General features: G+C 39.1%; 1 protein-coding gene across 8 annotated transcripts in view; it reads right to left on the minus strand.

Annotated features, from left to right (window-relative positions):
• DMD (dystrophin) overlaps positions 1–22,899 on the minus strand; it is a 3,834,938-nt gene that overhangs the window by 803,942 nt on the left and 3,008,097 nt on the right. For all 8 annotated transcript variants that reach the window (XM_073550686.1, XM_073550687.1, XM_073550688.1 and 5 more), the window contains 2 exons: positions 21,917–22,089; positions 17,148–17,304 (listed from right to left, as the gene is read on the minus strand). In XM_073550686.1, the coding sequence (XP_073406787.1) occupies positions 17,148–17,304; positions 21,917–22,089 (330 nt within the window). The remainder of the gene's footprint in view (positions 1–17,147; positions 17,305–21,916; positions 22,090–22,899) is intronic.

Below are 22,899 nucleotides of genomic sequence, written 5' to 3' on the forward strand. Positions count from 1 at the left end.
CTTGTGTAAGCCATACTGGGCCTGAGAGTGTCTGTGTCTGCCTCCTGAAATATATATGGAGATTCATAATGTTTACACTATACTATATATACCTTGTATCTGGTGATACTGTACCCTTTTTCAACTTTTTATTTTATTGTGTAATTCATACTGAGCCTGTGAGCGTCTGGGTATGACTCATGAAGTATATATGGAGATTTACTGTTATCCCTAGACTGCATAGAGCAGTATGCTTCTGATACAGTACCATATATCTGCTGGTATTTTGGGTCCATTTTCCAAAACATGAGGAAGTATGGTGGAAGAGGTCGCGGACGTGGACGTGGGGGGCCACCTGGTACTGATGGTGGTGGTGGTGCATCTGCTGGTAGTGCCAAAAGCACAATAGCAGCTAAGGCAGGAGGTGTTGAGCCTGCGTCATGGTGTAGCTCTGGAAGGCCTGTAAGGCTCCCTTTTCTGGGAATAGGTAGACTGCTTTTAAAGCCGGAGCATCAGTAACTGTTTTTGCCTTACATTGCTGAAACAGCCTCCAGGTCTATTGCCTCCTTTTCTGAAGTTTAAAAAAATGCAAGCACTGAGTTGTCAGTGCAGGCTTCTGGTCAGGAGCAACCCCTTTCCTTGTGTCCTTCACCCACACCAAAAGTGAAGGATTCGGCAGCACACACTTCAGATTACTCCATGGAGCTCTTCGCACATACCATGCCTGGGTTAACTAAAAATGGGGCCCATCATATACTGGAGTATTCCAAATGGGGGACATCAGACACTGGAGCAGCAGTGTCAACCCGTACTATCTGTCGGCGTCTGAATGAAAAGGTACTGTATGGTAGGAGACCCAGGAAGACCCCACTTCTTACCCTGAGACATAAAAAAGCCAGGCTGGAGTTTGCCAAAACTTACCTGAAAAAGCCTAAAACATTTTGGAAGAATGTTCTCTGGTCAGATGAGACAAAAGCAGAGCTTTTTGGGCAAAGGCATCAACATAGCGTTTACAGGAGAAAAAAAGAGGCATTCAAAGAAAAGAACACGGTCCCTACAGTCAAACATGGTGGAGGTTCCCTGATGTTTTGGGGTTGCTTTGCTGCCTCTGGCACTGGGCTGCTTGACCGTGTGCATGGCATTGTGAAGTCTGAAGACTACCAACAAATTTTGCAGTATAATGTAGGGCCCAGTGTGAGAAAGCTGGGTCTCCCTCAGAGGTCATAGGTCTTCCAGCAGGACAATGACCCAAAACACACTTCAAAAAGCACTAGAAAATGGTTAGAGAGAAAGCACTGGAGAGTTCTAAGGTGGCCAGCAATGAGTCCAGACCTGAATCCCATAGAACACCTGTGGAGAGATCTAAAAATGGCAGTTTGGAGAGGGCACCCTTCAAATATCAGGGACCTGGAGCAGTTTGCCAAAGAAGAATGGTCTAAAATTCCAGCAGAGCATTGTAAGAAACTCATTGATGGTTACCGGAAGTGGTTGGTCGCAGTTATTTTGGCTAAAGGTTGTACAACCAAGTATTAGGCTGAGGGTGCCAATACTTTTGTCTGGCCCATTTTTGGAGTTTTGTGTGAAATGATCAATGTTTTGCTTTTTGCTTCATTCTCATTTGTGTTTTTTTTTCATTTAAGACAAATTAAATGAAGATAACAATACCAAAGAATTTGTGTTTGCAATCATTTTCAGGAAGAAACTGAGTATTATCTGACAGAATTGCAGGGGTGTCAATACTTTTGGCCACAACTGTACTGTTGCATTATGTGGAGCTCATCATATACTGTATGGAACATTATATGTGACCAATTATTCTGTATGGAGAAATATATGGGGCTCATTATTCTCTATGGCGCACAATGTGGTGGCCATAATACTCTATGGAGTAATATACTGTCCTTTTTTTGAGCTATTGTACATTTTAAAATAGATCAGTCATGTCATGTAAGCAGTGAAGTATTTGTCATTGTACTATACCTATATTTCTGTGGCGTATCGGAGCATCATGAGTTGTGGTATGTGTTAAAGGGGCGCACTGACACTCTTTGGCCCAGGGCATACGAAAACCTGGAGCCAGCCCTACCCCCCCACAACTTTAGCCAAATAACCCCCAGTTTTCAATGCGTAACTATTATTATGAAGTAAATTAAGGTTGACAAGCTTCAGTAATAAGAATTGATGTTTTTGGCATTGAAATGGGCACTGTAGGTGTGTTTACTGTCCTCCACTCCCTGCCGACTTTGCTTCCCCATTGACTTGCATTGGGTTTTGTGTTTCAGTCGGCCTCCGACTTTTCCCTATAGTTGGCCGATTTCGTTCGACCCGACTTTTGCGAAAATCGGGTTTCATGAAACCCGACTTGACCCTAAAAATGGCAAAGTCGCTCATCTCTACCGCTTAGCCTTAGCTCTTCCTACTTGCCCTTGTGTGGGAGCAAGTGGGGTAATATTTGTGGGGTTGACTTCAGCTTTGAAATGTCAGTCAAGGCCAGGGGTTAGTAATGGAGAGGCATCTATAGTACACCCCCATTACTAACGCCATGGTCATATTGTAATAAAGACACAGCCAGAATAAAGTCCTTTATTTGAATAAAACTCCCAGACCCTTTTTTACCCATTTATTTTAAAAAGTTAAAAATAAAAATCACCATATTCCTCACTGGCGATAATCCATACGTCCCACGGTGTGCTCCAACTCTGCTACATCTGGATTGCATGGCTGAGCATTGGCATGATGTGACCTCTCTGATGTGACTCCAGGAGAAACAGAGCTGAGCCTGAGAACTCAGTGCGGATCAACAAAATACTATGGGTTCGTGTGCCGTCCATTTAAAAAGTGGTCATTGCACAAATGTGTTCATGGGATGTGTGAGTGTAGTCTTACCCTTATTCTTTTGGTAGGTTTGTTAGGTGTCAGTTACTGTATATTGGAGAAAACAATATTTATTTCTATGCAAATTCTACTGGGTGACGAACAGACTATTCCACTAAATTTATATTTATATATCTATTAAAGCAAAATGTAGTGTTCTTCAACCGCACAAAATCATGACTGAGGAAATGACGCTGTTATGTTAATAAATGCATTATATACTTTATGTAAGCACTCCTTAATTCAGTACTGCCAAATAATATAGAAATGTAGTAACTTAACGTGCAATTGCTACTAACACATATTGCTATTGCCATGCATGTTACTTTTAACATGTTATAGACCAGTGCGTTATACATCTCATAAATGAGCATGAACATTGACAAATACATCTGAAAGAGCCACAATTAGAAGCCAACAGAGTTACAATGTACAGTGCTTAGATTTGTTGACTGTACAAATGCATATCATCTAACCGGGAACATTTATAATTACTCCATGGACTAGCTGAAGGCTTCAGGGCAGCCAAATGGTGGGAGCTGTGTGTTACTGTGTTCTGCAGTTTATTTGCAGCACTCCAGTCTTGCCTAAGGCAAAATGATTCAGAGAGATCGCTATCCTATCTGCAGGGAGCCAACAGATCAGCAAAACAGCATGAAAATGTTGCCTCTACCATACATTATATCCATATAATTCATCATTTTCTTTCAACTCTCCCCCGAAATCCTCATGAAATTCCTTCTTAAAGTCAACCCAAGTGTAAAATAATTCTGACCGCAGCACCAAAAATCTTTTCAGAAATGGAAATATGAAGCTTAGCATTGATCTCTTTATAGCATAACTAATGTACAAATCATATTGACAAGACATAAAGCTCAATTTATAATTGTTATCTTTGCAAACTATTTTCCATTAATGGCAAATTATATAGCCTATTGAAAGAGACTAAAGGTTTTGGCTTTATAAGTTTAATACCCACCCTTTTTATTTTTATTTTTTTTAATGTTTCTGGGACAGTGCCATTTTTCTCATTTCTCTTGATATTACGCAAAATTGCTTCTAGCCTTTGTTGTTCCTACATGACATTTCTTCCATTACACTTCCTTGACATCCTCAGTATGATGATCTGCTGTACACGACATGGTGAGGACCAAGGCACAAGTGGAGTGGGGACTAGAGATGAGCGAACATCATTGGCTCCCTCCTTATTCTGCAAACTATAGCGCTTACCAAAGAAGCAGCATCGGAAACCCAGATACCTGGAGCGCTCCCGATAATCAGATGCTCAGCGACACAACTGCATGTGTCGTGGCTGTGTGACAGTCATAACATGCATAGAGAGCCTGTGTGTTGTGACAGTCATGCTGAACTGCTGATTATTGGGAGTGCTCCAGGTATCCGGGTTCACGATGCAACTTCTTCGGTAAGCGCTACAGCTTGCCGAATAAAGAGGGAGCTGACAATATTCGCTCATCTCTAGTGAGGACAAGGTGGAAATAAAATGGTCTATTAACTTAATTAACTTTAACTGTAGAGCTGCTTGGAAGATATTCCTGGAGGTTGTTATGGAAGTATTTTGAAAATTAAGAAAAGTGTGGCTACACTTACATAGTAACCAGCATTTTTTTAAAGAAATCAATAGTACACAGTAAAATAAGCAACTATGCAATATATGTTTTTAGAGAAATCTGCTTCTTTCTTCTGGACAGATCTTTTACTTTCAATTCCTGGACAGATCTTTTACTCTCAATTCAGGGGGAAAATCTATAAAATCTGTATTCAGTGAAGAAAGGTTATCACATTATTGAGATAGAAGATGACAATCGGTGGATAAAATTTTTTATGGAGATGGGATCAGTAGGATCTAGAGCAGACACTGACTTTCTAGTGCAAGCTCTCCTGAAATGACAGCTACAGTTCTTCATATAATCTGGTAAGCACCAATTTTCATCTCCTATCTCAGTAATGGGAAAATCTATGTTCACAGAAGACAAATTTTCCTTTATATTGAGAATTTTAAGAATGAGTAATGACCAGTCCAGAAGGAGAAAGAAGCATATTTCTCTTACAAGCTGTATAACAATGTTTCTTATTTTCAAGTATAGTATTAAAAAAGACTACAATTCTCAAAATTTCTAATTTGAGGAGAAAAGAAAAATGCAAAACACATTGCCCAAACAAGAAAATAATAAAATCTAAGTAAATAAAAGAGCTAAATAAGTGGACATTGTGACCCTTTTCATCATTTACTAATTTATGTTTCTATGCTTTTGGAGTATGTTCATATTTAGTAATATCAGTCAACATGCTATAGACATATATTGATACCCACCTGGCAGCCAGCTGATACATGTAGTCCACTTGTAGCAGAGAATCCAAAATACGTGAGTAGATTAAATCAATGTTTATTCCAAAATGGTTAAAAACATCTTCATCAGTGTATAATCTAATATATAAAGCTCAAGTGTGTATGTATGTATGTATGTATGTGTGTATGTCCAGGATTGGCATCCGCACCGTCACAGCTACAGCCACAAAATTTGGCACAGTCACACGTCTGGACCCCGAGAGTGTCCTAGGCTATGTTGTAAGGCGAAATTTTTACCCCGCGCGTTCCAAATCACCAAACAATTTTGCCCCTATCTACATAATGGAGAAAAAGTGTGTGTGCCCAGCCTCATTATGATGTCAATGGTTGCCATAGCGATGCTGATGTCATCATAGGTTGCAAGCCCCGCCGCTCATTATGATATCATAATGGTTGACTATGGGATGGAGGATGTGTGATGGGTATATGGGCACTGGACTATGGGATGGAGGATATGTATGATGGGTATATGTGCACGGGACTATGGGATGGCAGATATGTATGATGGGTATATGGGCACGGGACCATGGGATGGAGGATACAGTGGGGAAAAAAAGTATTTAGTCAGTCAGCAATAGTGCAAATAATATGCAAATAAAATGAAAAAAAAAACAGACAATGTGATTTTCTGGATTTTTTTTCTCAGTTTGTCTCCCATAGTTGAGGTCTACCTATGATGTAAATTACAGATGCCTCTCATCTTTTTAAGTGGTGGAACTTGCACTATTGCTGACTGACTAAATACTTTTTTTCCCCCACTGTATGTATGATGGGTATATGGGCATGGGACTATGAGATGAGGGATGTGTGATGGGTATATGGGCACTCGACTATGGGATGGCGAATATGTATGATGGGTATATGGGCCTGGGACTATGGGATGGAGGATTTGTGATTGGTATATGGGCATGGGACTATGGGATGGAGGATATGTGATGGGTATATCGGCACTCGACTGTGGGATGGAGGATATGTATGATGGGTATATGGGCACGGGACTATGGGATGGAGGATAATTATAATTTGCTATAACTAACCACAGTTAGTTACTATGCCTGGGCAGCGCCGGGCTCTTCAGCTAGTCATTAATAAGATTAGGGAAAAAAGTCTATAAGACATAAGCATTTTTACACATTGCAAACCTTTTAGCTCTCTTAGGCTGGGTTCACACTTGCATTTGGCTGGTCTGCGTATGGTTACGTGCTTCTTCCCTTAAGCTCCGCCTACACTCCACATGCGTCCTACGTCATTCTGCGTACCTATCTTTAACGTTGAGTACGCAGGGACATGCATTGTATGCGGATGCATCCGCATGTGGCATTTTGACATTCTTGTGCTGTCGGCGGGCACGTCAAAACACCGCATGCGGACGCATCCACATACAACGCATGTCCCTGCATTCCAAATGTTAAAGATAGGTACGCAGGATGCATGTGGAAGTAGACGGAGCTTAAGGGAGGAAGTGCGCAGCCATATGCAGACCAGCCAAAAGCAAGTGTGAACCCAGCCTTAGTCAGAACAAGTAACAGCTGACTAGTTATCATAAGAAACAGAGAATTCAGAAAAACGAATAACGTATAATAAGTCACATATCTTCTGCACAATCTTTTTATGGAATATACACTTAAAGACGTTTTACCACTTTTGGAATAAACATTGATTTTATCTTTTCAAATGCTGAAGCACTACTACCTTGAACATTTCTGTGTGATATTGACTCCTTCAAGTGCTCCTCCATGTTTCCTGTGATTGCTAGCTGATATGGAGGGTGAACTGAATAATTTTTGTTTTCCTTTTTATGATTGTGTAGCCCACTTGTGTCTATTGTGTTACTTTTTTACCTGATATGGTCAGGCAAGTAAACGCTGAGATCTCAACTCTCGAGATCTTGATCCGGAGATCACCATCTGCGCATATGCCACCCGAGGTGGTGGCCATATTCCCGGAGACCACTGCACATGGAACCTTGGAAGCGCCGGGGCTCTGGCCTGTCCCAAAATGTCGGCAAAGCCCCGGACAGCGCTGAACACCCATTCCTGGGCACCAGAGATACCCGCAGCACCGGCAAGGAACCGCCGGGCACCCGGAGACACCCGGACACCCCCTCATCCCAGCCTGCGGCCTACACCCACGGTATCGGTAAGGCATGTACGCTTTCTAAGATGCACCCCCATTTTCCACCCAAGTTTGGGGGAAAAAAGTGCATCTTACAAAGCGAAAAATACGGTCCTTACAAATCAATGTAAATGCAAGCAAAAGCTCTAATGAACAACGCAATCAGAATTATTTTCATTTCAGTATTCCATTAATCTCAAGAGTAATTCCATAACTGTGATACAGGGTAGTCAGGAGGTCATAGTTCAATGTGATGCTGAGTCACTACTCACAGGCAAGCTGTCAGATAGGGTAGTTTTGAGGTCTGAGGTCAGATACCAGAGGGGCTCGTATTACAGGGGTAAGTCAAAGGCGCAATCAGGAAATAGTCTGGGGACAAATGCAGGAAGGGTACACCAAAACCAGGGGGTACAACAAAAGGAGAGTTCGAGACCAAGTCCAGGGTCAGACACTTGAAGTCAGAGAGCGTTCAAAGCAGAAGGGATAATCCATGAGCATTGTCACAACAGATTCAAATTCATAAACAAAATCAGAAGTCACACACCTAAAGCAAAGCTACAACTGACAATCTGCTGCTCACAGCAAGGCAGCTAAATACCTAGCCAATCATTTGAGGATGGAAGGCACCTGGGGAAACGCCTGTACTCTAGACAAGATTGAGTAGCAGGGTTGTTAATCAAAATGCTGACATCCCAGCATGCCCCAGGATCAGATTGGATGACTGGACTGTCATTCAGAAAACTGAAAGTCCAGCACATTCCAGATTCCATAGGGCAACTGAGCTGTCACTCACTGTGTCCCTAGACCACAGGCAATTATGAAACCGTGACTATTGAGCTAACACAATATAACAGACCCTTACTATTGCTATAAAATTCTACATCAGTGTTCTGTAAAGGGACTCTCCAGAGTTACGAACATTTGAAGAATGAGGTTGTTTATATTATGTACCCCATTTTTTACAAACCTACAATATAATGGGGTGTACTTTATTTCTCACCTTCTCATAATAATGTTTTCTGTATTTCTAAAGCTTGACTGGTTCATTCTTATGTTTTACCAGAAAGAATGAGTTTCATAACTGATAATTTGCTCGTCATTTCCATACTATTCCTGTACAACATCTTAAGCTTCTTCTTGTTTGTCCCATTTGTCTTGTCATTGTTTTATACATGAGTTTCCTGTAGTTGCCTCAATGTTTCTATGGCATTCAGCCAATTCTACAGACCTTCATTATTTATTGTTGTTTGTGGGTTCTAAACAAGACAGAAATGTAATTCTAAAATTTTGGATTTAATTACCGTAAACATAATAACTAATGTAGAGTAGTTTGCTCATTGTTTAATTTTTCCATTTACAGCTCAAAATTGTTCAGATCTTTCAAATGGAAACTTGAGGTTACGCTGTCATTTTCGAAAGGGTTCAGACATCCATTTTTTACATCATCTTCATATGTTTGCAGCATTAGATTTTTTTTCTCTTTATTAAAAACCACTCAGCATATGGCAAATGAGCTTAATCCTGCACAATTATTTCTCTGCATCACAATATATTTATCCAAGCAGAACTGTAATGTGTTTATTTTCACAGTATTTCTTTTTATGTCATTCATGCAAACTTTAGAGGACACAGAATAAAATACATTGAGATTATAAAATAAAATGTACAATGCATATTGGGTACAGGTGTATGGAGTGGGCTCAGGAACTACATCCTTGACAGGTGCTGGCTATGTCGTACAGCCACTTTCTGTATCTAACAACAGTACTGATTGAGGCTGTTTTACCCCATGAATTTAAATTTACAATTTATAGGGAACATGTATATAAATACCACTGTCAATCACTAACAGCAGAATTTGAGTGGTGCATACATTCAAGCTCTTACCTGCCCCAACACAGGAGTCCAATAGGCTGCCATGACAGATGAGGTCCTACAGAAAGCCCTCATTGATGCCAGCTTTGTGTTTCTAAATACCTACATACTTCAATAATCAAGTATTTCAGTATATATTGCATGTGTTCAAATGAACACAGTTTCAAGACCCTTATGGGGAATAAAAAAATAGTAAGTGAGTGTTAAAAAATATTTTAAAAATATTGTTAAATAAAAATAAAGCAAAAATTCCCCTTCCTCAGTTAAACAATTAAGTATATACTGTAAAGTGGCTGTAGGACTCCTAGTAGATCAGAGATAAACCTGGAGTAATGGTTTAGCACATAAAGGGCTAAAAGGAGTTAATGGGCCATGAGTCCCATGACAGTTTAATTGTGAATAGCTGAAGTATTGGGAGAGACAGATGCTCACCATGTCTCCACCCCTGAGTGTGGTTCACGTTGTAAATTGAGACCTGTTCGTCTCACACATGGTTATGTGTAAGGAGGTGTGCAGAGCTCTTGTATTGAATGCCATTGCTAAAAGACAAAGATGCTGAACTCTAAAGGGGGTTTTACACATAGCGATATCGCTAGCAATATCGCTAAAGCATCACCGATTTTGTGACGCAGCAGCGATATTGCTAGCGATATCGCTATGTGTGATACTTACCTCCAACCGGCTCCCCTGCTGTCTGTCGCTGATCGCGCGAGATCGTGCAGCTCCATTTCTCGTCGGGGGCTTCCTGCTGGCGCCGATGAGCGACATGTGGACGCGGGCGGGAGGACATCAGGATCGCCGCGTCTGAAAGGTACGCTGTGAGATCTGCCTGTGTGGCAGCTCACTAGCGACCATTTATCGATGCACCAGCGATCCTGACCGGGTCATATCTTGGTCGGGATCGCTGGTGCATTGCTAAATGTAAAGGGGCCTTAAGCCAGGCAGGATAACGAGCACTATTGTATGGACTTGTTGCTTTATGTTTTATCTCATGTTAGACAAGGGCTACATTTGCGTTTACTGTGATGTGATTTATGAGGACTGAAACAGGTTCCTGTGATACCTCAGATCGCTCCCAAGTGAGTAGCAATGTAGAGTATACTGTATATGTATGCTTTGTAGAGCCAATTCTTCACTAAAAGCAATGAAAATATCACATGTACCATAAAATGAAAAAAAAAATCCTACTTTGGAAAATGCATGCGTCAACTGTGGAAAATTTTAAATTATTATGAGTCTTGGAAAATGACAACACAAATAGTTTTTTTTTTTTTTGCAAATTTCAGAATTTTTTAACAACGTATTTATATAAATAAAACTATACAGGTTTGACATTGTAATTACAATACTAGCCTGAAGAATCATTTTTACTCCACAATAAATGCCATAAAATTAAAACCCTAAAAACCATGGCAGAATTACATATTTTTTTTTACAATTTCCTAGGACATGGAATCATTAAGAAGTTCTGACTTGGAAAAAGGTGAAAAAAAGTGCAAAAAGGAAAAAATGTAGCAAGTAGGGGTTAAAGAAATTTGAATACCTTTGGAAAATATCTACTGTAGGAAGTATCCTACTGGCATTACCCAAGTCTCCATATTTGCTGCTATGTAGACACCTTGGTTACACAGATGTCCATCCATGTGATAATACAGATATCTTTATCTGCATGTAACGGATCACTATACCTCATGCCTCTCTAGCAGACACAGACAGAAAAGGGCTGTTGTGCAAAAATAGTATATGGGTCCTTTCCAGTTCAACAGCTCATCATAATGAACAATTCTCCCTATTTCAGAGATGGCAATGGGCCCCCTCACCTTTTGGGCCTATGGGAGGCTGTATAGGTTTCACCAGTAGTAACATCTGCCCCTATCATGCCACTTAATTGAGATGAACCAACCCGGCAAGAATTTCTCTCAATTCTTACATTCTTTTCCAGACAGAATTGTGGCCGGTAATTTCTGGAATTGTGATTTATAAACTGATCCAGTAATTGCCTGGAGGAGTAGTTAATTTGTACAAACAAGCTTCAATTGGGCAGAGGCCAGAGAAGAAACTTACAAAATGACCCATAACAGGTGTTTCAGTGTCATTTTGTGAGCAAAATGCATTTCAAATCCCTTCAATTCCCCTTCTTGGAGTTACAAGCAATTTCTACTGAACCTATAATCAGTATAAATCCTATCCAAAATCTATTTCAGCTACAGGAGTGTCAAGTAAGAAAAGTGCCAATCATTTTGTTCTGGCCTTTACTCCCAACAAAGGAAATAACCTACGATAATGGTCCAGAAAGATATACAGAGCTCTGAGCCTCTGTTCTGCACACACTGTGATGTCTAATTCTGAAGATTGAATCAAAACGCCAATATCCTAAGAGCATTTCTTTTTTGTTTCTTTTTTCCCCTACTAGTTAGCAGCAGGGATTTCACACAAAACATCCATTGTTTTGCAGATCTGTTCATGTAGTAACTTCTTTCCCTTCATGAGATGAAGAAGCCAAGAGATTATAATCTTCGCATTGATCATTGCGTAGTGGTAGGAAACAGTAAGGGCAATTGAAAAGTATGTTTGGTCCTGTTGTTTTAATCTACGACTTTGCAAAATGCTCATCACATGCTATCAGCATGGCCATAAATACAGTGGGGAAAAAAAGTATTTAGTCAGTCAGCAATAGTGCAAGTTCCACCACTTAAAAAGATGAGAGGCGTCTGTAATTTACATCATAGGTAGACCTCAACTATGGGAGACAAACTGAGAAAAAAAAATCCAGAAAATCACATTGTCTGTTTTTTTTTCATTTTATTTGCATATTATGGTGGAAAATAAGTATTTGGTCAGAAACAAAATTTCATCTCAATACTTTGTGATATATCCTTTGTTGGCAATGACAGAGGTCAAACGTTTTCTGTAAGTCTTCACAAGGTTGCCACACACTGTTGTTGGTATGTTGGCCCATTCCTCCATGCAGATCTCCTCTAGAGCAGTGATGTTTTTGGCTTTTCGCTTGGCAACACGGACTTTCAACTCCCTCCAAAGGTTTTCTATAGGGTTGAGATCTGGAGACTGGCTAGGCCACTCCAGGACCTTGAAATGCTTCTTACGAAGCCACTCCTTCGTTGCCCTGGCGGTGTGCTTTGGATCATTGTCATGTTGAAAGACCCAGCCACGTTTCATCTTCAATGCCCTTGCTGATGGAAGGAGGTTTGCACTCAAAATCTCACGATACATGGCCCCATTCATTCTTTCATGTACCCGGATCAGTCGTCCTGGCCCCTTTGCAGAGAAACAGCCCCAAAGCATGATGTTTCCACCACCATGCTTTACAGTAGGTATGGTGTTTGATGGATGCAACTCAGTATTCTTTTCCCTCCAAACACGACAAGTTGTGTTTCTACCAAACAGTTCCAGTTTGGTTTCATCAGACCATAGGACATTCTCCCAAAACTCCTCTGGATCATCCAAATGCTCTCTAGCAAACTTCAGACGGGCCCGGACATGTACAGGCTTAAGCAGTGGGACACATCTGGCACTGCAGGATCTGAGTCCATGGTGGCGTAGTGTGTTACTTATGGTAGGCCTTGTTACATTGGTCCCAGCTCTCTGCAGTTCATTCACTAGGTCCCCCCACGTGGTTCTGGGATTTTTGCTCACCGTTCTTGTGATCATTCTGACCCCACGGGGTGGGATTTTGCGTGGAGCACCAGATCGAGGGAGATTATCAGTGGTCTTGTATGTCTTCCATTTTCTAATTATTGCTCCCACAGTTGATTTCTTCACTCCAAGATGGTTGGCTATTGCAGATTCAGTCTTCCCAGCCTGGTGCAGGGCTACAATTTTGTTTCTGGTGTCCTTTGACAGCTCTTTGGTCTTCACCATAGTGGAGTTTGGAGTCAGACTGTTTGAGGGTGTGCACAGGTGTCTTTTTATACTGATAACAAGTTTAAACAGGTGCCATTACTACAGGTAATGAGTGGAGGAAAGAGGAGACTCTTAAAGAAGAAGTTACAGGTCTGTGAGAGCCAGAAATCTTGATTGCTTGTTTCTGACCAAATACTTATTTTCCACCATAATATGCAAATAAAATGAAAAAAAACAGACAATGTGATTTTCTGGATTTTTTTTTCTCAGTTTGTCTCCCATAGTTGAGGTCTACCTATGATGTAAATTACAGACGCCTCTCATCTTTTTAAGTGGTGGAACTTGCACTATTGCTGACTGACTAAATACTTTTTTTCCCCACTGTATAGGTCTACTTGGGTCCTGGGTCAGACAGACATCAATATGATATAATATGGTGAGAGATGGAGGAATATTCAGGGCAAGTTTTCAAAGACATATTTATTCGATTTTTACAGCTGTATGTTGGCGTTAGGAAAACATAAGTTGGTTTGGCACAGTGTCTCTTGTGATCCAGCTTAAAAATAAATGTATTAGCCCATAACATTTAACGCTCCGGAAATCTAAAGGCTAGTGCTTACATTATAAATGAAGACAGCATAGAGGTTACAAATGGCCAGATTTTCCTATAAGAACGAATATTAGTGATGAGCGAGTATACTTGTTACTCAGGTTTCCCAAAGCATGCTCGGGTGATCTCCATGTGTTTTGTAGTGCTCGAAGACTTAGTTTTTGTCACCGCAGCTGCATGATTTGCAGCTGCTAGACAGGCTGAACACATGAGGTGATTGCCTAACAAACAGGCATTCCTCAAATGTATTCAGGCTGTCCAGCAGCCGCAAATCATGCAGCTGAGGCGACGAAAACTAAATCTCCGAGCACTACAAAATACTCAAAGACCACCCGAGCATGCTCTGGGAAACCTGAGTAACAAGTATACTCACTCATTAATAGCGAATATCACTCATGGCATATAAGCATTAACACAGTATTTTCCTTACATGGCTTTTTAGGGATCTATAGGACTCCAAGAATTGACAGAAAACCAGTAGAGTTTGAGCATCACTCATTGTTGTCATTAATAAGAAAATGATTATGATGGTACAATAAATTGATGCACCAATTAGAGAGTAATTGGATATGTCAATGGATCCAAGACGATCTAAAGGATAAACTCATTTGCAGCCACTACTTAATGGACAGAAGGGACTAAGGAATTTGAAAAACTGATCACATACTAGTATATGTGCAAATGCATTTTTCCTGTTACGTGAATCCTAATTATAATATTAAATTGTTTCTTTTGGAGTTGAGACTTTTGGCTTTCCATTTAGTGGCACACATTTCCTAATATACAGGTTAACTTTAAAAGAACAATCCTTCTTGGTGCCCTGTACCTTTGGGCCTACGTTACAGTGGAAATTGCCCACATCCCTACAGTTGAAAACCCCCATTCAAATGTTGTTTTAACATGAAAAAATAAAAGATGAATATATTTTAATTTTTCCAATGGACAACTGCTGGATTTCTCTGTTTTCTTCTGCACCTACTGTATTTTTATATACTCAACATTGAAATTGCAGCCCCGAGAAGGAGAAAACAAGGGCGGGGGCGCAGACATAGGGCTTCACCTGGTATAAATCAATTAAAATATAAAAGTACTCTGGAGTACTCACCCTTTATGGGTTGTGTTCAGACACAACCACTCTCAACGTTTGTTGCAGTCATATAGCTGCTGCAGAGCTCGTGCAGGTGGACAGCGTCCACTAGGTATCATAAGTTGAGGATCCAAGAAAAGCACTTCTGAGCATCCGCGCTGCTTTAGTGATAAGAATTCTTTAGAAATCCATATAAATCTTTCAAGTTCTTTATTATATGTACTACAGAAACTACGCGTTTCGAGGTGACAAACCGCACCTCTTCTTCAGGTTACAGTACAGAGTTGTGCAACTCTGTACTGTAACCTGAAGAAGAGGTGCAGTTTGTCACCTCGAAACGCGTAGTTTCTGTAGTACATATAATAAAGAACCTGAAAGATTTGTATGGATTTCTGAAGAATTCTTATCACTAAAGCAGCGCGGATGCTCAGAAGTGCTTTTCTTGGATCCTCAACTTATGAGCCCCGAGAAGGAAGCATTGTGAATTTATGGAAATTACAAGATCAAATAACATGTTAATTATATGTAATTCAAAAGAAAAAATAGGAACCAAATTTTCAAAATAGTATAAATACCATGTGTAGAAATACACTCAGATACCTTGGAACGCTATCAATGAAGCTATTAATGGTTGGTTATGTGAAGAATGTTCTGCCACACTGAATGCACTTGAACACGCAAATCATCAAGATCCACTGTGAGCAACACCCTCTGCAATTGCTGATCAATAACATCCCAGAGGTGCTCGACAGGAGACAAGTCTGGAAACTGTAGGCCATCGTAGTATGTTTAACTCACTTAGGCTTCTCATAGAAGCATGAGCAACACAGCAGTACTATTGGCACAACAACAAAATAAATGTAATGACAGGCTGTTGGAGTACCTGGAATTACAAATTACAGGGTTCCAGCTAACATACATTATGCCAACCCACACCACTATCACAAAAGAAGGACCATTGTGAGATTCCCACATAAAGGTCTCTTAATGGCATTGTTAGCATGATCTACACATGAGGACCAAAGCCTGGAATGGTGCAACGGAGGCTGGAATTGAGGTCTACTCTTATCGGAAATGAGTCCCACTATTGTCTTGGATGCAATGATATCCAGAGATTGGTGTGAAGACCATGTGGGCAACACCTTGTGGTGTATGGGGTTGCATAATGTACAGTAACTGCACCCCTCAAATATTAATTCTAGATGCAATAATAGATTAGTATTACATTATTTGGTCATGGAACCAGTGGACCGGCCATGTCTTAGTGTCCCAGTAGTTGTTTTTCAGCAGGACAATGGCAGAATGCATGCTATTGCTACTGTGAACAGTCTGCATAGCCTAAACATGCTGTCATGGCCTGCAGTGTTTCTTGACTTGTCTTTCATTGAGCACATTTCAAACATCATTGGTCAGCAGTTACTAAGGGAGCTGCCAGCAGCAGATCTTGATGATTTGCATGCTGAATCTCATTAAGCATTGCAGAGCATCCTTCAGACAACCATTTAACCTCAATGATAGCAGTCGAGATGTGCAAGTGAGTGTATTTCTGCATGTGGTGCTCATATTCAATATTTAATAAATCGAGATAAGGACATTTTATTTTGATTTCCTAATCATTTGCATGTCACTAATGTCTATCAATCATATGATTTCCATGATGCCATGACTTTTCCTTCTTGGAGTTGCAATTTAAATGTGAGTAGTGATTTCAAGTTATCTATTAACTAAACCTTTTTTAGGTAAATTCCAGCTATAATAAAAATGAATGCCTGTGAATTTCAGCAAAGTAAATTGTCATGTCTTTCATGGTGAAGTTGAAAGATTTGCCTAAAAATGGCTTAAATATCACACCATTGTGATAAATGATATGTTTTTAAGGTTCTATGTAGTTCTCACAAATTTCATCTTGCTGACCACTTTTACATTTTGTTAAATAAGACTGCGTCTTGTAAAAGTTTCACGAAGTGAACTGAGCGTTTATTTCATTTAATCTAAACAGGACTAAATTTCATTTGTAATATATTTGAATGACTCAAAGGTTGTTTTGCTCAGCATAATCCAGTAATGATGTGACAACAAGAATATATATCTGCAAAAATTAAAATAATTCTTAGCTCCCCCTAGTGGTGGCTGCAGGCAGTCAAATTTTTACCATGGGACTCCATAATTGTGAAAAGAAACAGAGAATGTTGTGCTCTGACCTTTAAGATCTATTAATAACATTACTAACACTGGGTCAACTTAACTTTAAACTAATTTGAATAAAATAGCATTTATTTACTATCATATCTTCTGAGAATAGCGATGACGGCCTTTCAATATGTATTTATTGAAAAATGCCTTTTTACATTATATGAAAAAGTGCTAAAACCTCCTACCCGATGCGTATCAATCTGGCTTTGCACTTTGGGAACATCCCCACCAATGGGCTCCTGCTGCTTTAGCTCCTCGTTCTTCAGCTGCAGCCATGCAAGAAGCTCCTGCAGAGAGATATGTAATCGCTTCCAGTGCTCCGTGCTGGCTTCTAAATGAGACCTACAAGACATTATGCATCACATTATTGTCAGGGGGAGAAAGATCATGGCAGATGTACAGCTCATTTCATACTGATACCAGTTTTTTTGGACGAGGAATAATAATTAATGTATGAGCTGCTCTTTGATGAGAATTTATTGCAGAGAAAAAGAGGCAGACTCACATGCAGAGCTACCAAGATGAGCTATATTTTACCGCAATTAGCAGACATAATGAAGTTCGGTGGCTGAGAATATTATAGAAACAACTAAATATGACCTAATAGATCAGAAATGACCTTGCTCAGGATATTTGGGTATAGAAATGATTTACATGCTGATGGCTGATAACATAAAATCAATTTATCTGTGTAAAGTTTTTTGTGCTTGTCAGAAAGTATTGTATTACAGAGACAAAGTTTGCCTAACAAAATGTGATTTTTTTTTTTGCAGTGTTTAATCTAATCTAATTGAAAAACTGTTTGCAAATTGATTGGTTAACGACAATGCCTGTTAACGAACTTCAGTTCACACTCATTGACCTCAATGGTTAGAAAAATTATCAAGGTGAAATTTATTATAATAAATGGAATCTGATGTACTTTGGTATTAGTTTGACATTAATGGGACCTATTGACATAGTAATCATTAATTTTTTTCTAAAACAATATATACTATATCATACTACATAGCTGTCAGCACTCTGCATTCAGCCATAAAGTGCCTGCACGCATATATCATAGTGATGTTCTAAAACTATTTTCTTCTATCTTCCCCTTTTTAAAGAGTTTCTCTGTAATATGGTATCAGAACACGGCATGATTTTTCTCTACTTGATTTCATTTGAATCAAAGAGGAAAAAATGTCTGTATGCCTCCAAATTAAAACTAGAGGCATAGATTAGGTTCATAACCTCCTATAGGTTCTGTAATATGGCGCCCACAGCTCTGAATTTGGATGAAGCTGTAATAACGCTTGAGGCATTTAATACATGAATTACAATAGCCTAATATTTGCTAATATCAAAATATCTTCTTGTTTTAAGAAATATTCATAATACAAAGGATCATACATAAGGGTTCATATTAGAAATCATAACTATAGGGAAATTCATGAAATTCTTCCAATTTTCCAGGCTACTAAGTAAAGAAAATAATAAAAACCCTAATAAAGACAACTGAAATACCTCTACCTGGATGGAATGTCACAATAAGAGAATTATGGTTATGTGGGGCAACACTGAGTGATAGGGACTCTCTGTGCCACTACATTGCAATTGAATATGAAGAGAGAAAACATCTTTGGATTAGCATATGCAAACAGCCTCTTCAGAGAGGAAATCTAGCATCACTTATTGGATGGAAGAAAAAAAAAAGGGATCCAGCGATGGAATGGGACGGCTAAAAAATAACTTTTATTCTAAAGCTAAAAAAACAATGAAAGGCACATAATGTCAGGCACTGTTTCAAAGGAATCTTCCTCATGATCTAACCAGGCTAGGTGAGAGGCCTCTGACTCTAAGTTTTTGGGAAAATGTTTCTCTTTATGGAATGTGCCAAGCTGGTGTAAGGTGTAAGGAGACTTATAGGCCATGCAATGATCCTCTGGGAATTTAAATATGTAAATAGCTACTTCACAGAAGAAGAGGACTTAAACTGTAGTGTCAGATCTCTATGAAAGCCAAAAGTGGTTCAGATATTAAAGGTTTTGTATGATAATTTTGTAGTCTTATTCACTAAACTGATTCCATAGTCTAAATACATTGTACAAAACCTCAAGAAGGTCAACTCTCTTGGTTACACATTGGTACTTGCAGTGCCAAAAACATGTTAGAACATACGGTAAATTACCATCTATTAAATTATTTTTTCTACATAATGTATACAGAATAATAAATTAAAGAATAATAAACTGATAAAAACAAGAGCACAGCTAAATGCTCATGGGTCAAGGATCAAGAGTTCAGCTTCTCCATCATCCTTTACTTGCTACTGCTCCTGTGTCCCTCAGCAATAGTAATGATAATGTGCCCTACCAGTGAACACTGCAGACAATTACTGCCACCCAGGAGTTAATATATTTATTTACAGGGTCATAGAGCTAGGATTTTGACCTAGAGCTTTCCTTTGCTACTGGGATATTCATAAAGGAAGTGTAGACATTGGCAGCCAAAAACCATTAGCATCCACCAGACAGGACCACCAGCTGTCCAGAGAATATAATTTATGATATCTATGCTTATTAATAGGCAACTATCCTGTTTGGTGCATACCAATGCCTTTCTATGGTTGATGTCAGATTGAGCAGAATAGACTGTGTGTATAACCTCTTCGTCTTTAGTGCCATACTACTAGGACTGTATTGAATTTGGAGGATTCTGGACACAGTGTCTACAGACTTGGGATTGATCTAATAACTTTTCTAATATGTTGAAGAACTATAGAGCAGGCAAAAAAGCAATTTACATGTTGTTTATCAAAGGTCAGAGGTAAGGTGGCAAGAAGGAGGAAGACAAGGCAGGTCCTACTCTCGTATCCTTGACCCTTCTCTCTTTACACAGGACAGTGTAATCTTGCTAGATGACAAAACAAAGGTGGGTAAATGTAGTAAATACTCATCAGCTTTACTTATACCAGTACCTATACAACTTTGTCTCCCTGGAAGTAAGCAATAGCTCACACCTTTAGCAACTGCTAAGTGTAGCAAGTGGGCTTTTGGCCCTCTTTACAAAAGGGCTGGTTAGAGATGTGGCCTCTGGAACCTATATAGTACATCATTAAAGGTCAATAATTTAGATAGAACTTAGGGTTGTCATTCTTATATTTCTCTAACAAACCCTCATTCTTGTAAACATACAGTATCTGTATGTAATTTTTTATGCTATTTATCTAACCACTTAAAATTTAAATTGCATTGTTGGCATTAGTAGCACCATACAAATCTAGGCATATGATAGGTTTCAGGATGATCTGGGAAAAACTCTAACCATGGTACACAAAGGGCTCATTGTGTCTTGATTTCCAAAGAATTGACATACTTATAGTTATTTTTATGAAGACAGTAATTGTCTATTATGACAGTCAATAAACCGTAGTATTTTTTTTTTGGGGGGGGGGGTTAACACTACAGCCCTAATTCAGCAAAGTATTTTCACCAAATTTCTGGTGTAAAACACTTTTATAAGTCACAAAATTCTTGCACAACTTGAGGTTGGGGCTGTATGGTGACAGAACAGGGGTGTGATGCTACAGCGTGTTTAATTCATGATGAATTGTGACTTTCCTTATGCCAAAAATTTTACTGCAGTCTCTGACTGGAGTAATATTTGGAGCAAGGAGCAAGGAAGTGCACACCACTTTTCAGATGCACCTGGTTCATTAAAGGGAATCTGTCACCATTTTAGCCCTATAAGCTGTGGCCACCGCCATCAGGGGCTTATCTACAGCATTCTGTAATGCTGTAGATAAGCCCCCGATGAAACCCGAAAGATAAAAAAACACGTTAGATTATACTCACCGGGGGGCAGAGTTGGGTAAGGTGGGTGTCGCGGTCCGGTGCCTCCTGTCTTCATATGATGATGTCCTCCTCCTTGCTTCTCCTTCGGCTCCTGCGTAGGCGTACTTTATCTGCCCTGTTGAGGGCAGAGTAAAGTACTGTAGTGCGCAGGTGCCAGAAAAGGTCAGAGAGGTCCGGTGCCTGCGCACTGCTGTACTTTACCCTGCCCTCAACAGGGCAGATAAAGTACCCATGTGCAGGAGCCGATCAAGGAGGTGGACATCATCGTATGAAGATGAGAGGCGCCGGACCGGATCGCGACACCCATCGGACCGGACCGAATGCCAGGGTGAGTATAATCTAACTCTTTTTTCTTATCTTTCAGGTTACATCGGGGGCTTATCTGCAGCATTACAGAATGCTGTAGATAAGCCCCTGATGGTGGTGTCTGCAGCTTATAGGCCAAAAATGAGGTGACAGATTCCCTTTAAAAGGTGCCTCTGACTACAACACCCCCCTCATCAAAACCAATGTAATGAATGCTAGTCTCACTGATTTAGGGTTTTAGCATTATTACTATTTACCCACATTTCTGATGTGACTTTTTGGCTGCTTTTAAATTTGATTTGTCTTTTTTTACCTATTGTTAAAATAAAAAATAAAATAAAAGAACAATGGCCAGAGCTCCATCCTTTGTTATTACTCTACATGAAATCAAGCTATCCCTATGAAAAAATGAATAGTTATAATTGATATCAAGTGCAAATACAGAAGGAAACATCTCCAAACAGTAATTCCTAATTTATACGCACTTATGATATTAATATTTAGATAACTAAATGCTTTCCTGGAAAAGATACATTTCCCATATGACTCTTGAACATCTTAAATTAATATTCATATTTTGGAGAGGTTTCCAATTAAATAGAATCACTTTACAATATTTATGGTTTTTTTTTGTTATACAAGTGATGAATAATAACTACAAGAAAGCATAATATGTGCTGTGACTTGAACACAATCTGATCATATAATAGCCATGGGATATAAAGTAATGTGTTCTTCTTTCACAATATGTTAGCATAATAAGGAAATTAATACGTTTAACCTTTTTTATTTTTTTTGTCCCTGTCCAATACCTGATGTTAAGAGACTTTTTCCTGAGATCATTCCATCGGATGTTCATATTGTCAAGCCTTCTGTGCAAGAGAGAACCATCTTCAGACCCTTCCAAAGATTTAAGGATTTTCTGTCCATTTTCATCCAAAGAATGGAACACCTCCGTGTGGTCATCAATGTCTGATTGTAATTCCTAGTACAGAAAAATGAAATATTATTGTATAAAACTGTAGAAATAGATAAAAATCAAAATGCAAATGTAGAGGTTTCTCTCAAATGCAAAATAGAGACATGAATGATAACTTTATGCAAGCCAAAAAATGGCCGTACAGCACGGGTATCACCAGTGTAAGACAAGTAACATGTCAGCTAAATAGTCTCAAAATCTCTTGATCGATCAATCACATAAAATAAAGAAAACCAGGAAATAATGTACATTAAATAAAATGCCAGTGCTAATAAAATGTTTTCTGCTGAATTTGATGCGAGAACATGTAATCCATTACTGAGCTTGTAACTTACAGTTATTTACTTAGACATCATTAATTAGAATTCATGATTAGGAGTTATGCAATTATTGAAAGTGACATATTCAAACATAATTGTATTCAATGCAAGGAGGAAGGAAAGCACTGTGGAAAAGTACCGTACTCACTCTTTGATTGGTATTAGGATAAAATGAAAGATGAACGCTTATGTGTACTTTATGCAGAATTATACCATCAGAATAAACTGATTACACTCTCTAATAATATCACAGCATGTATGTATACTGATAGATCTGATCGATAGTCCCTGTCCAAACTAAACAATATTTGGAGGAAAAAGTTGAAAGTTGGTTATTGGGTATTGAATTACAGGAAAATAATGAAATTAATAATAATAATAATAGTAATAATTAAGCAACATTTTTATTTAAAGAGTCAATTTTTGAAAGTTGAAAGTTGGTTAATGGTTATTGAGTTACAGGAAAATAATAATAATAATAATAGTAATGATAATA

Source organism: Dendrobates tinctorius, unplaced genomic scaffold (assembly GCF_039654945.1).
Source record: "Dendrobates tinctorius isolate UK_male_01 unplaced genomic scaffold, ASM3965494v1 ptg000166l, whole genome shotgun sequence".
NCBI classification, from domain to species: Eukaryota; Metazoa; Chordata; class Amphibia; order Anura; family Dendrobatidae; genus Dendrobates; species Dendrobates tinctorius.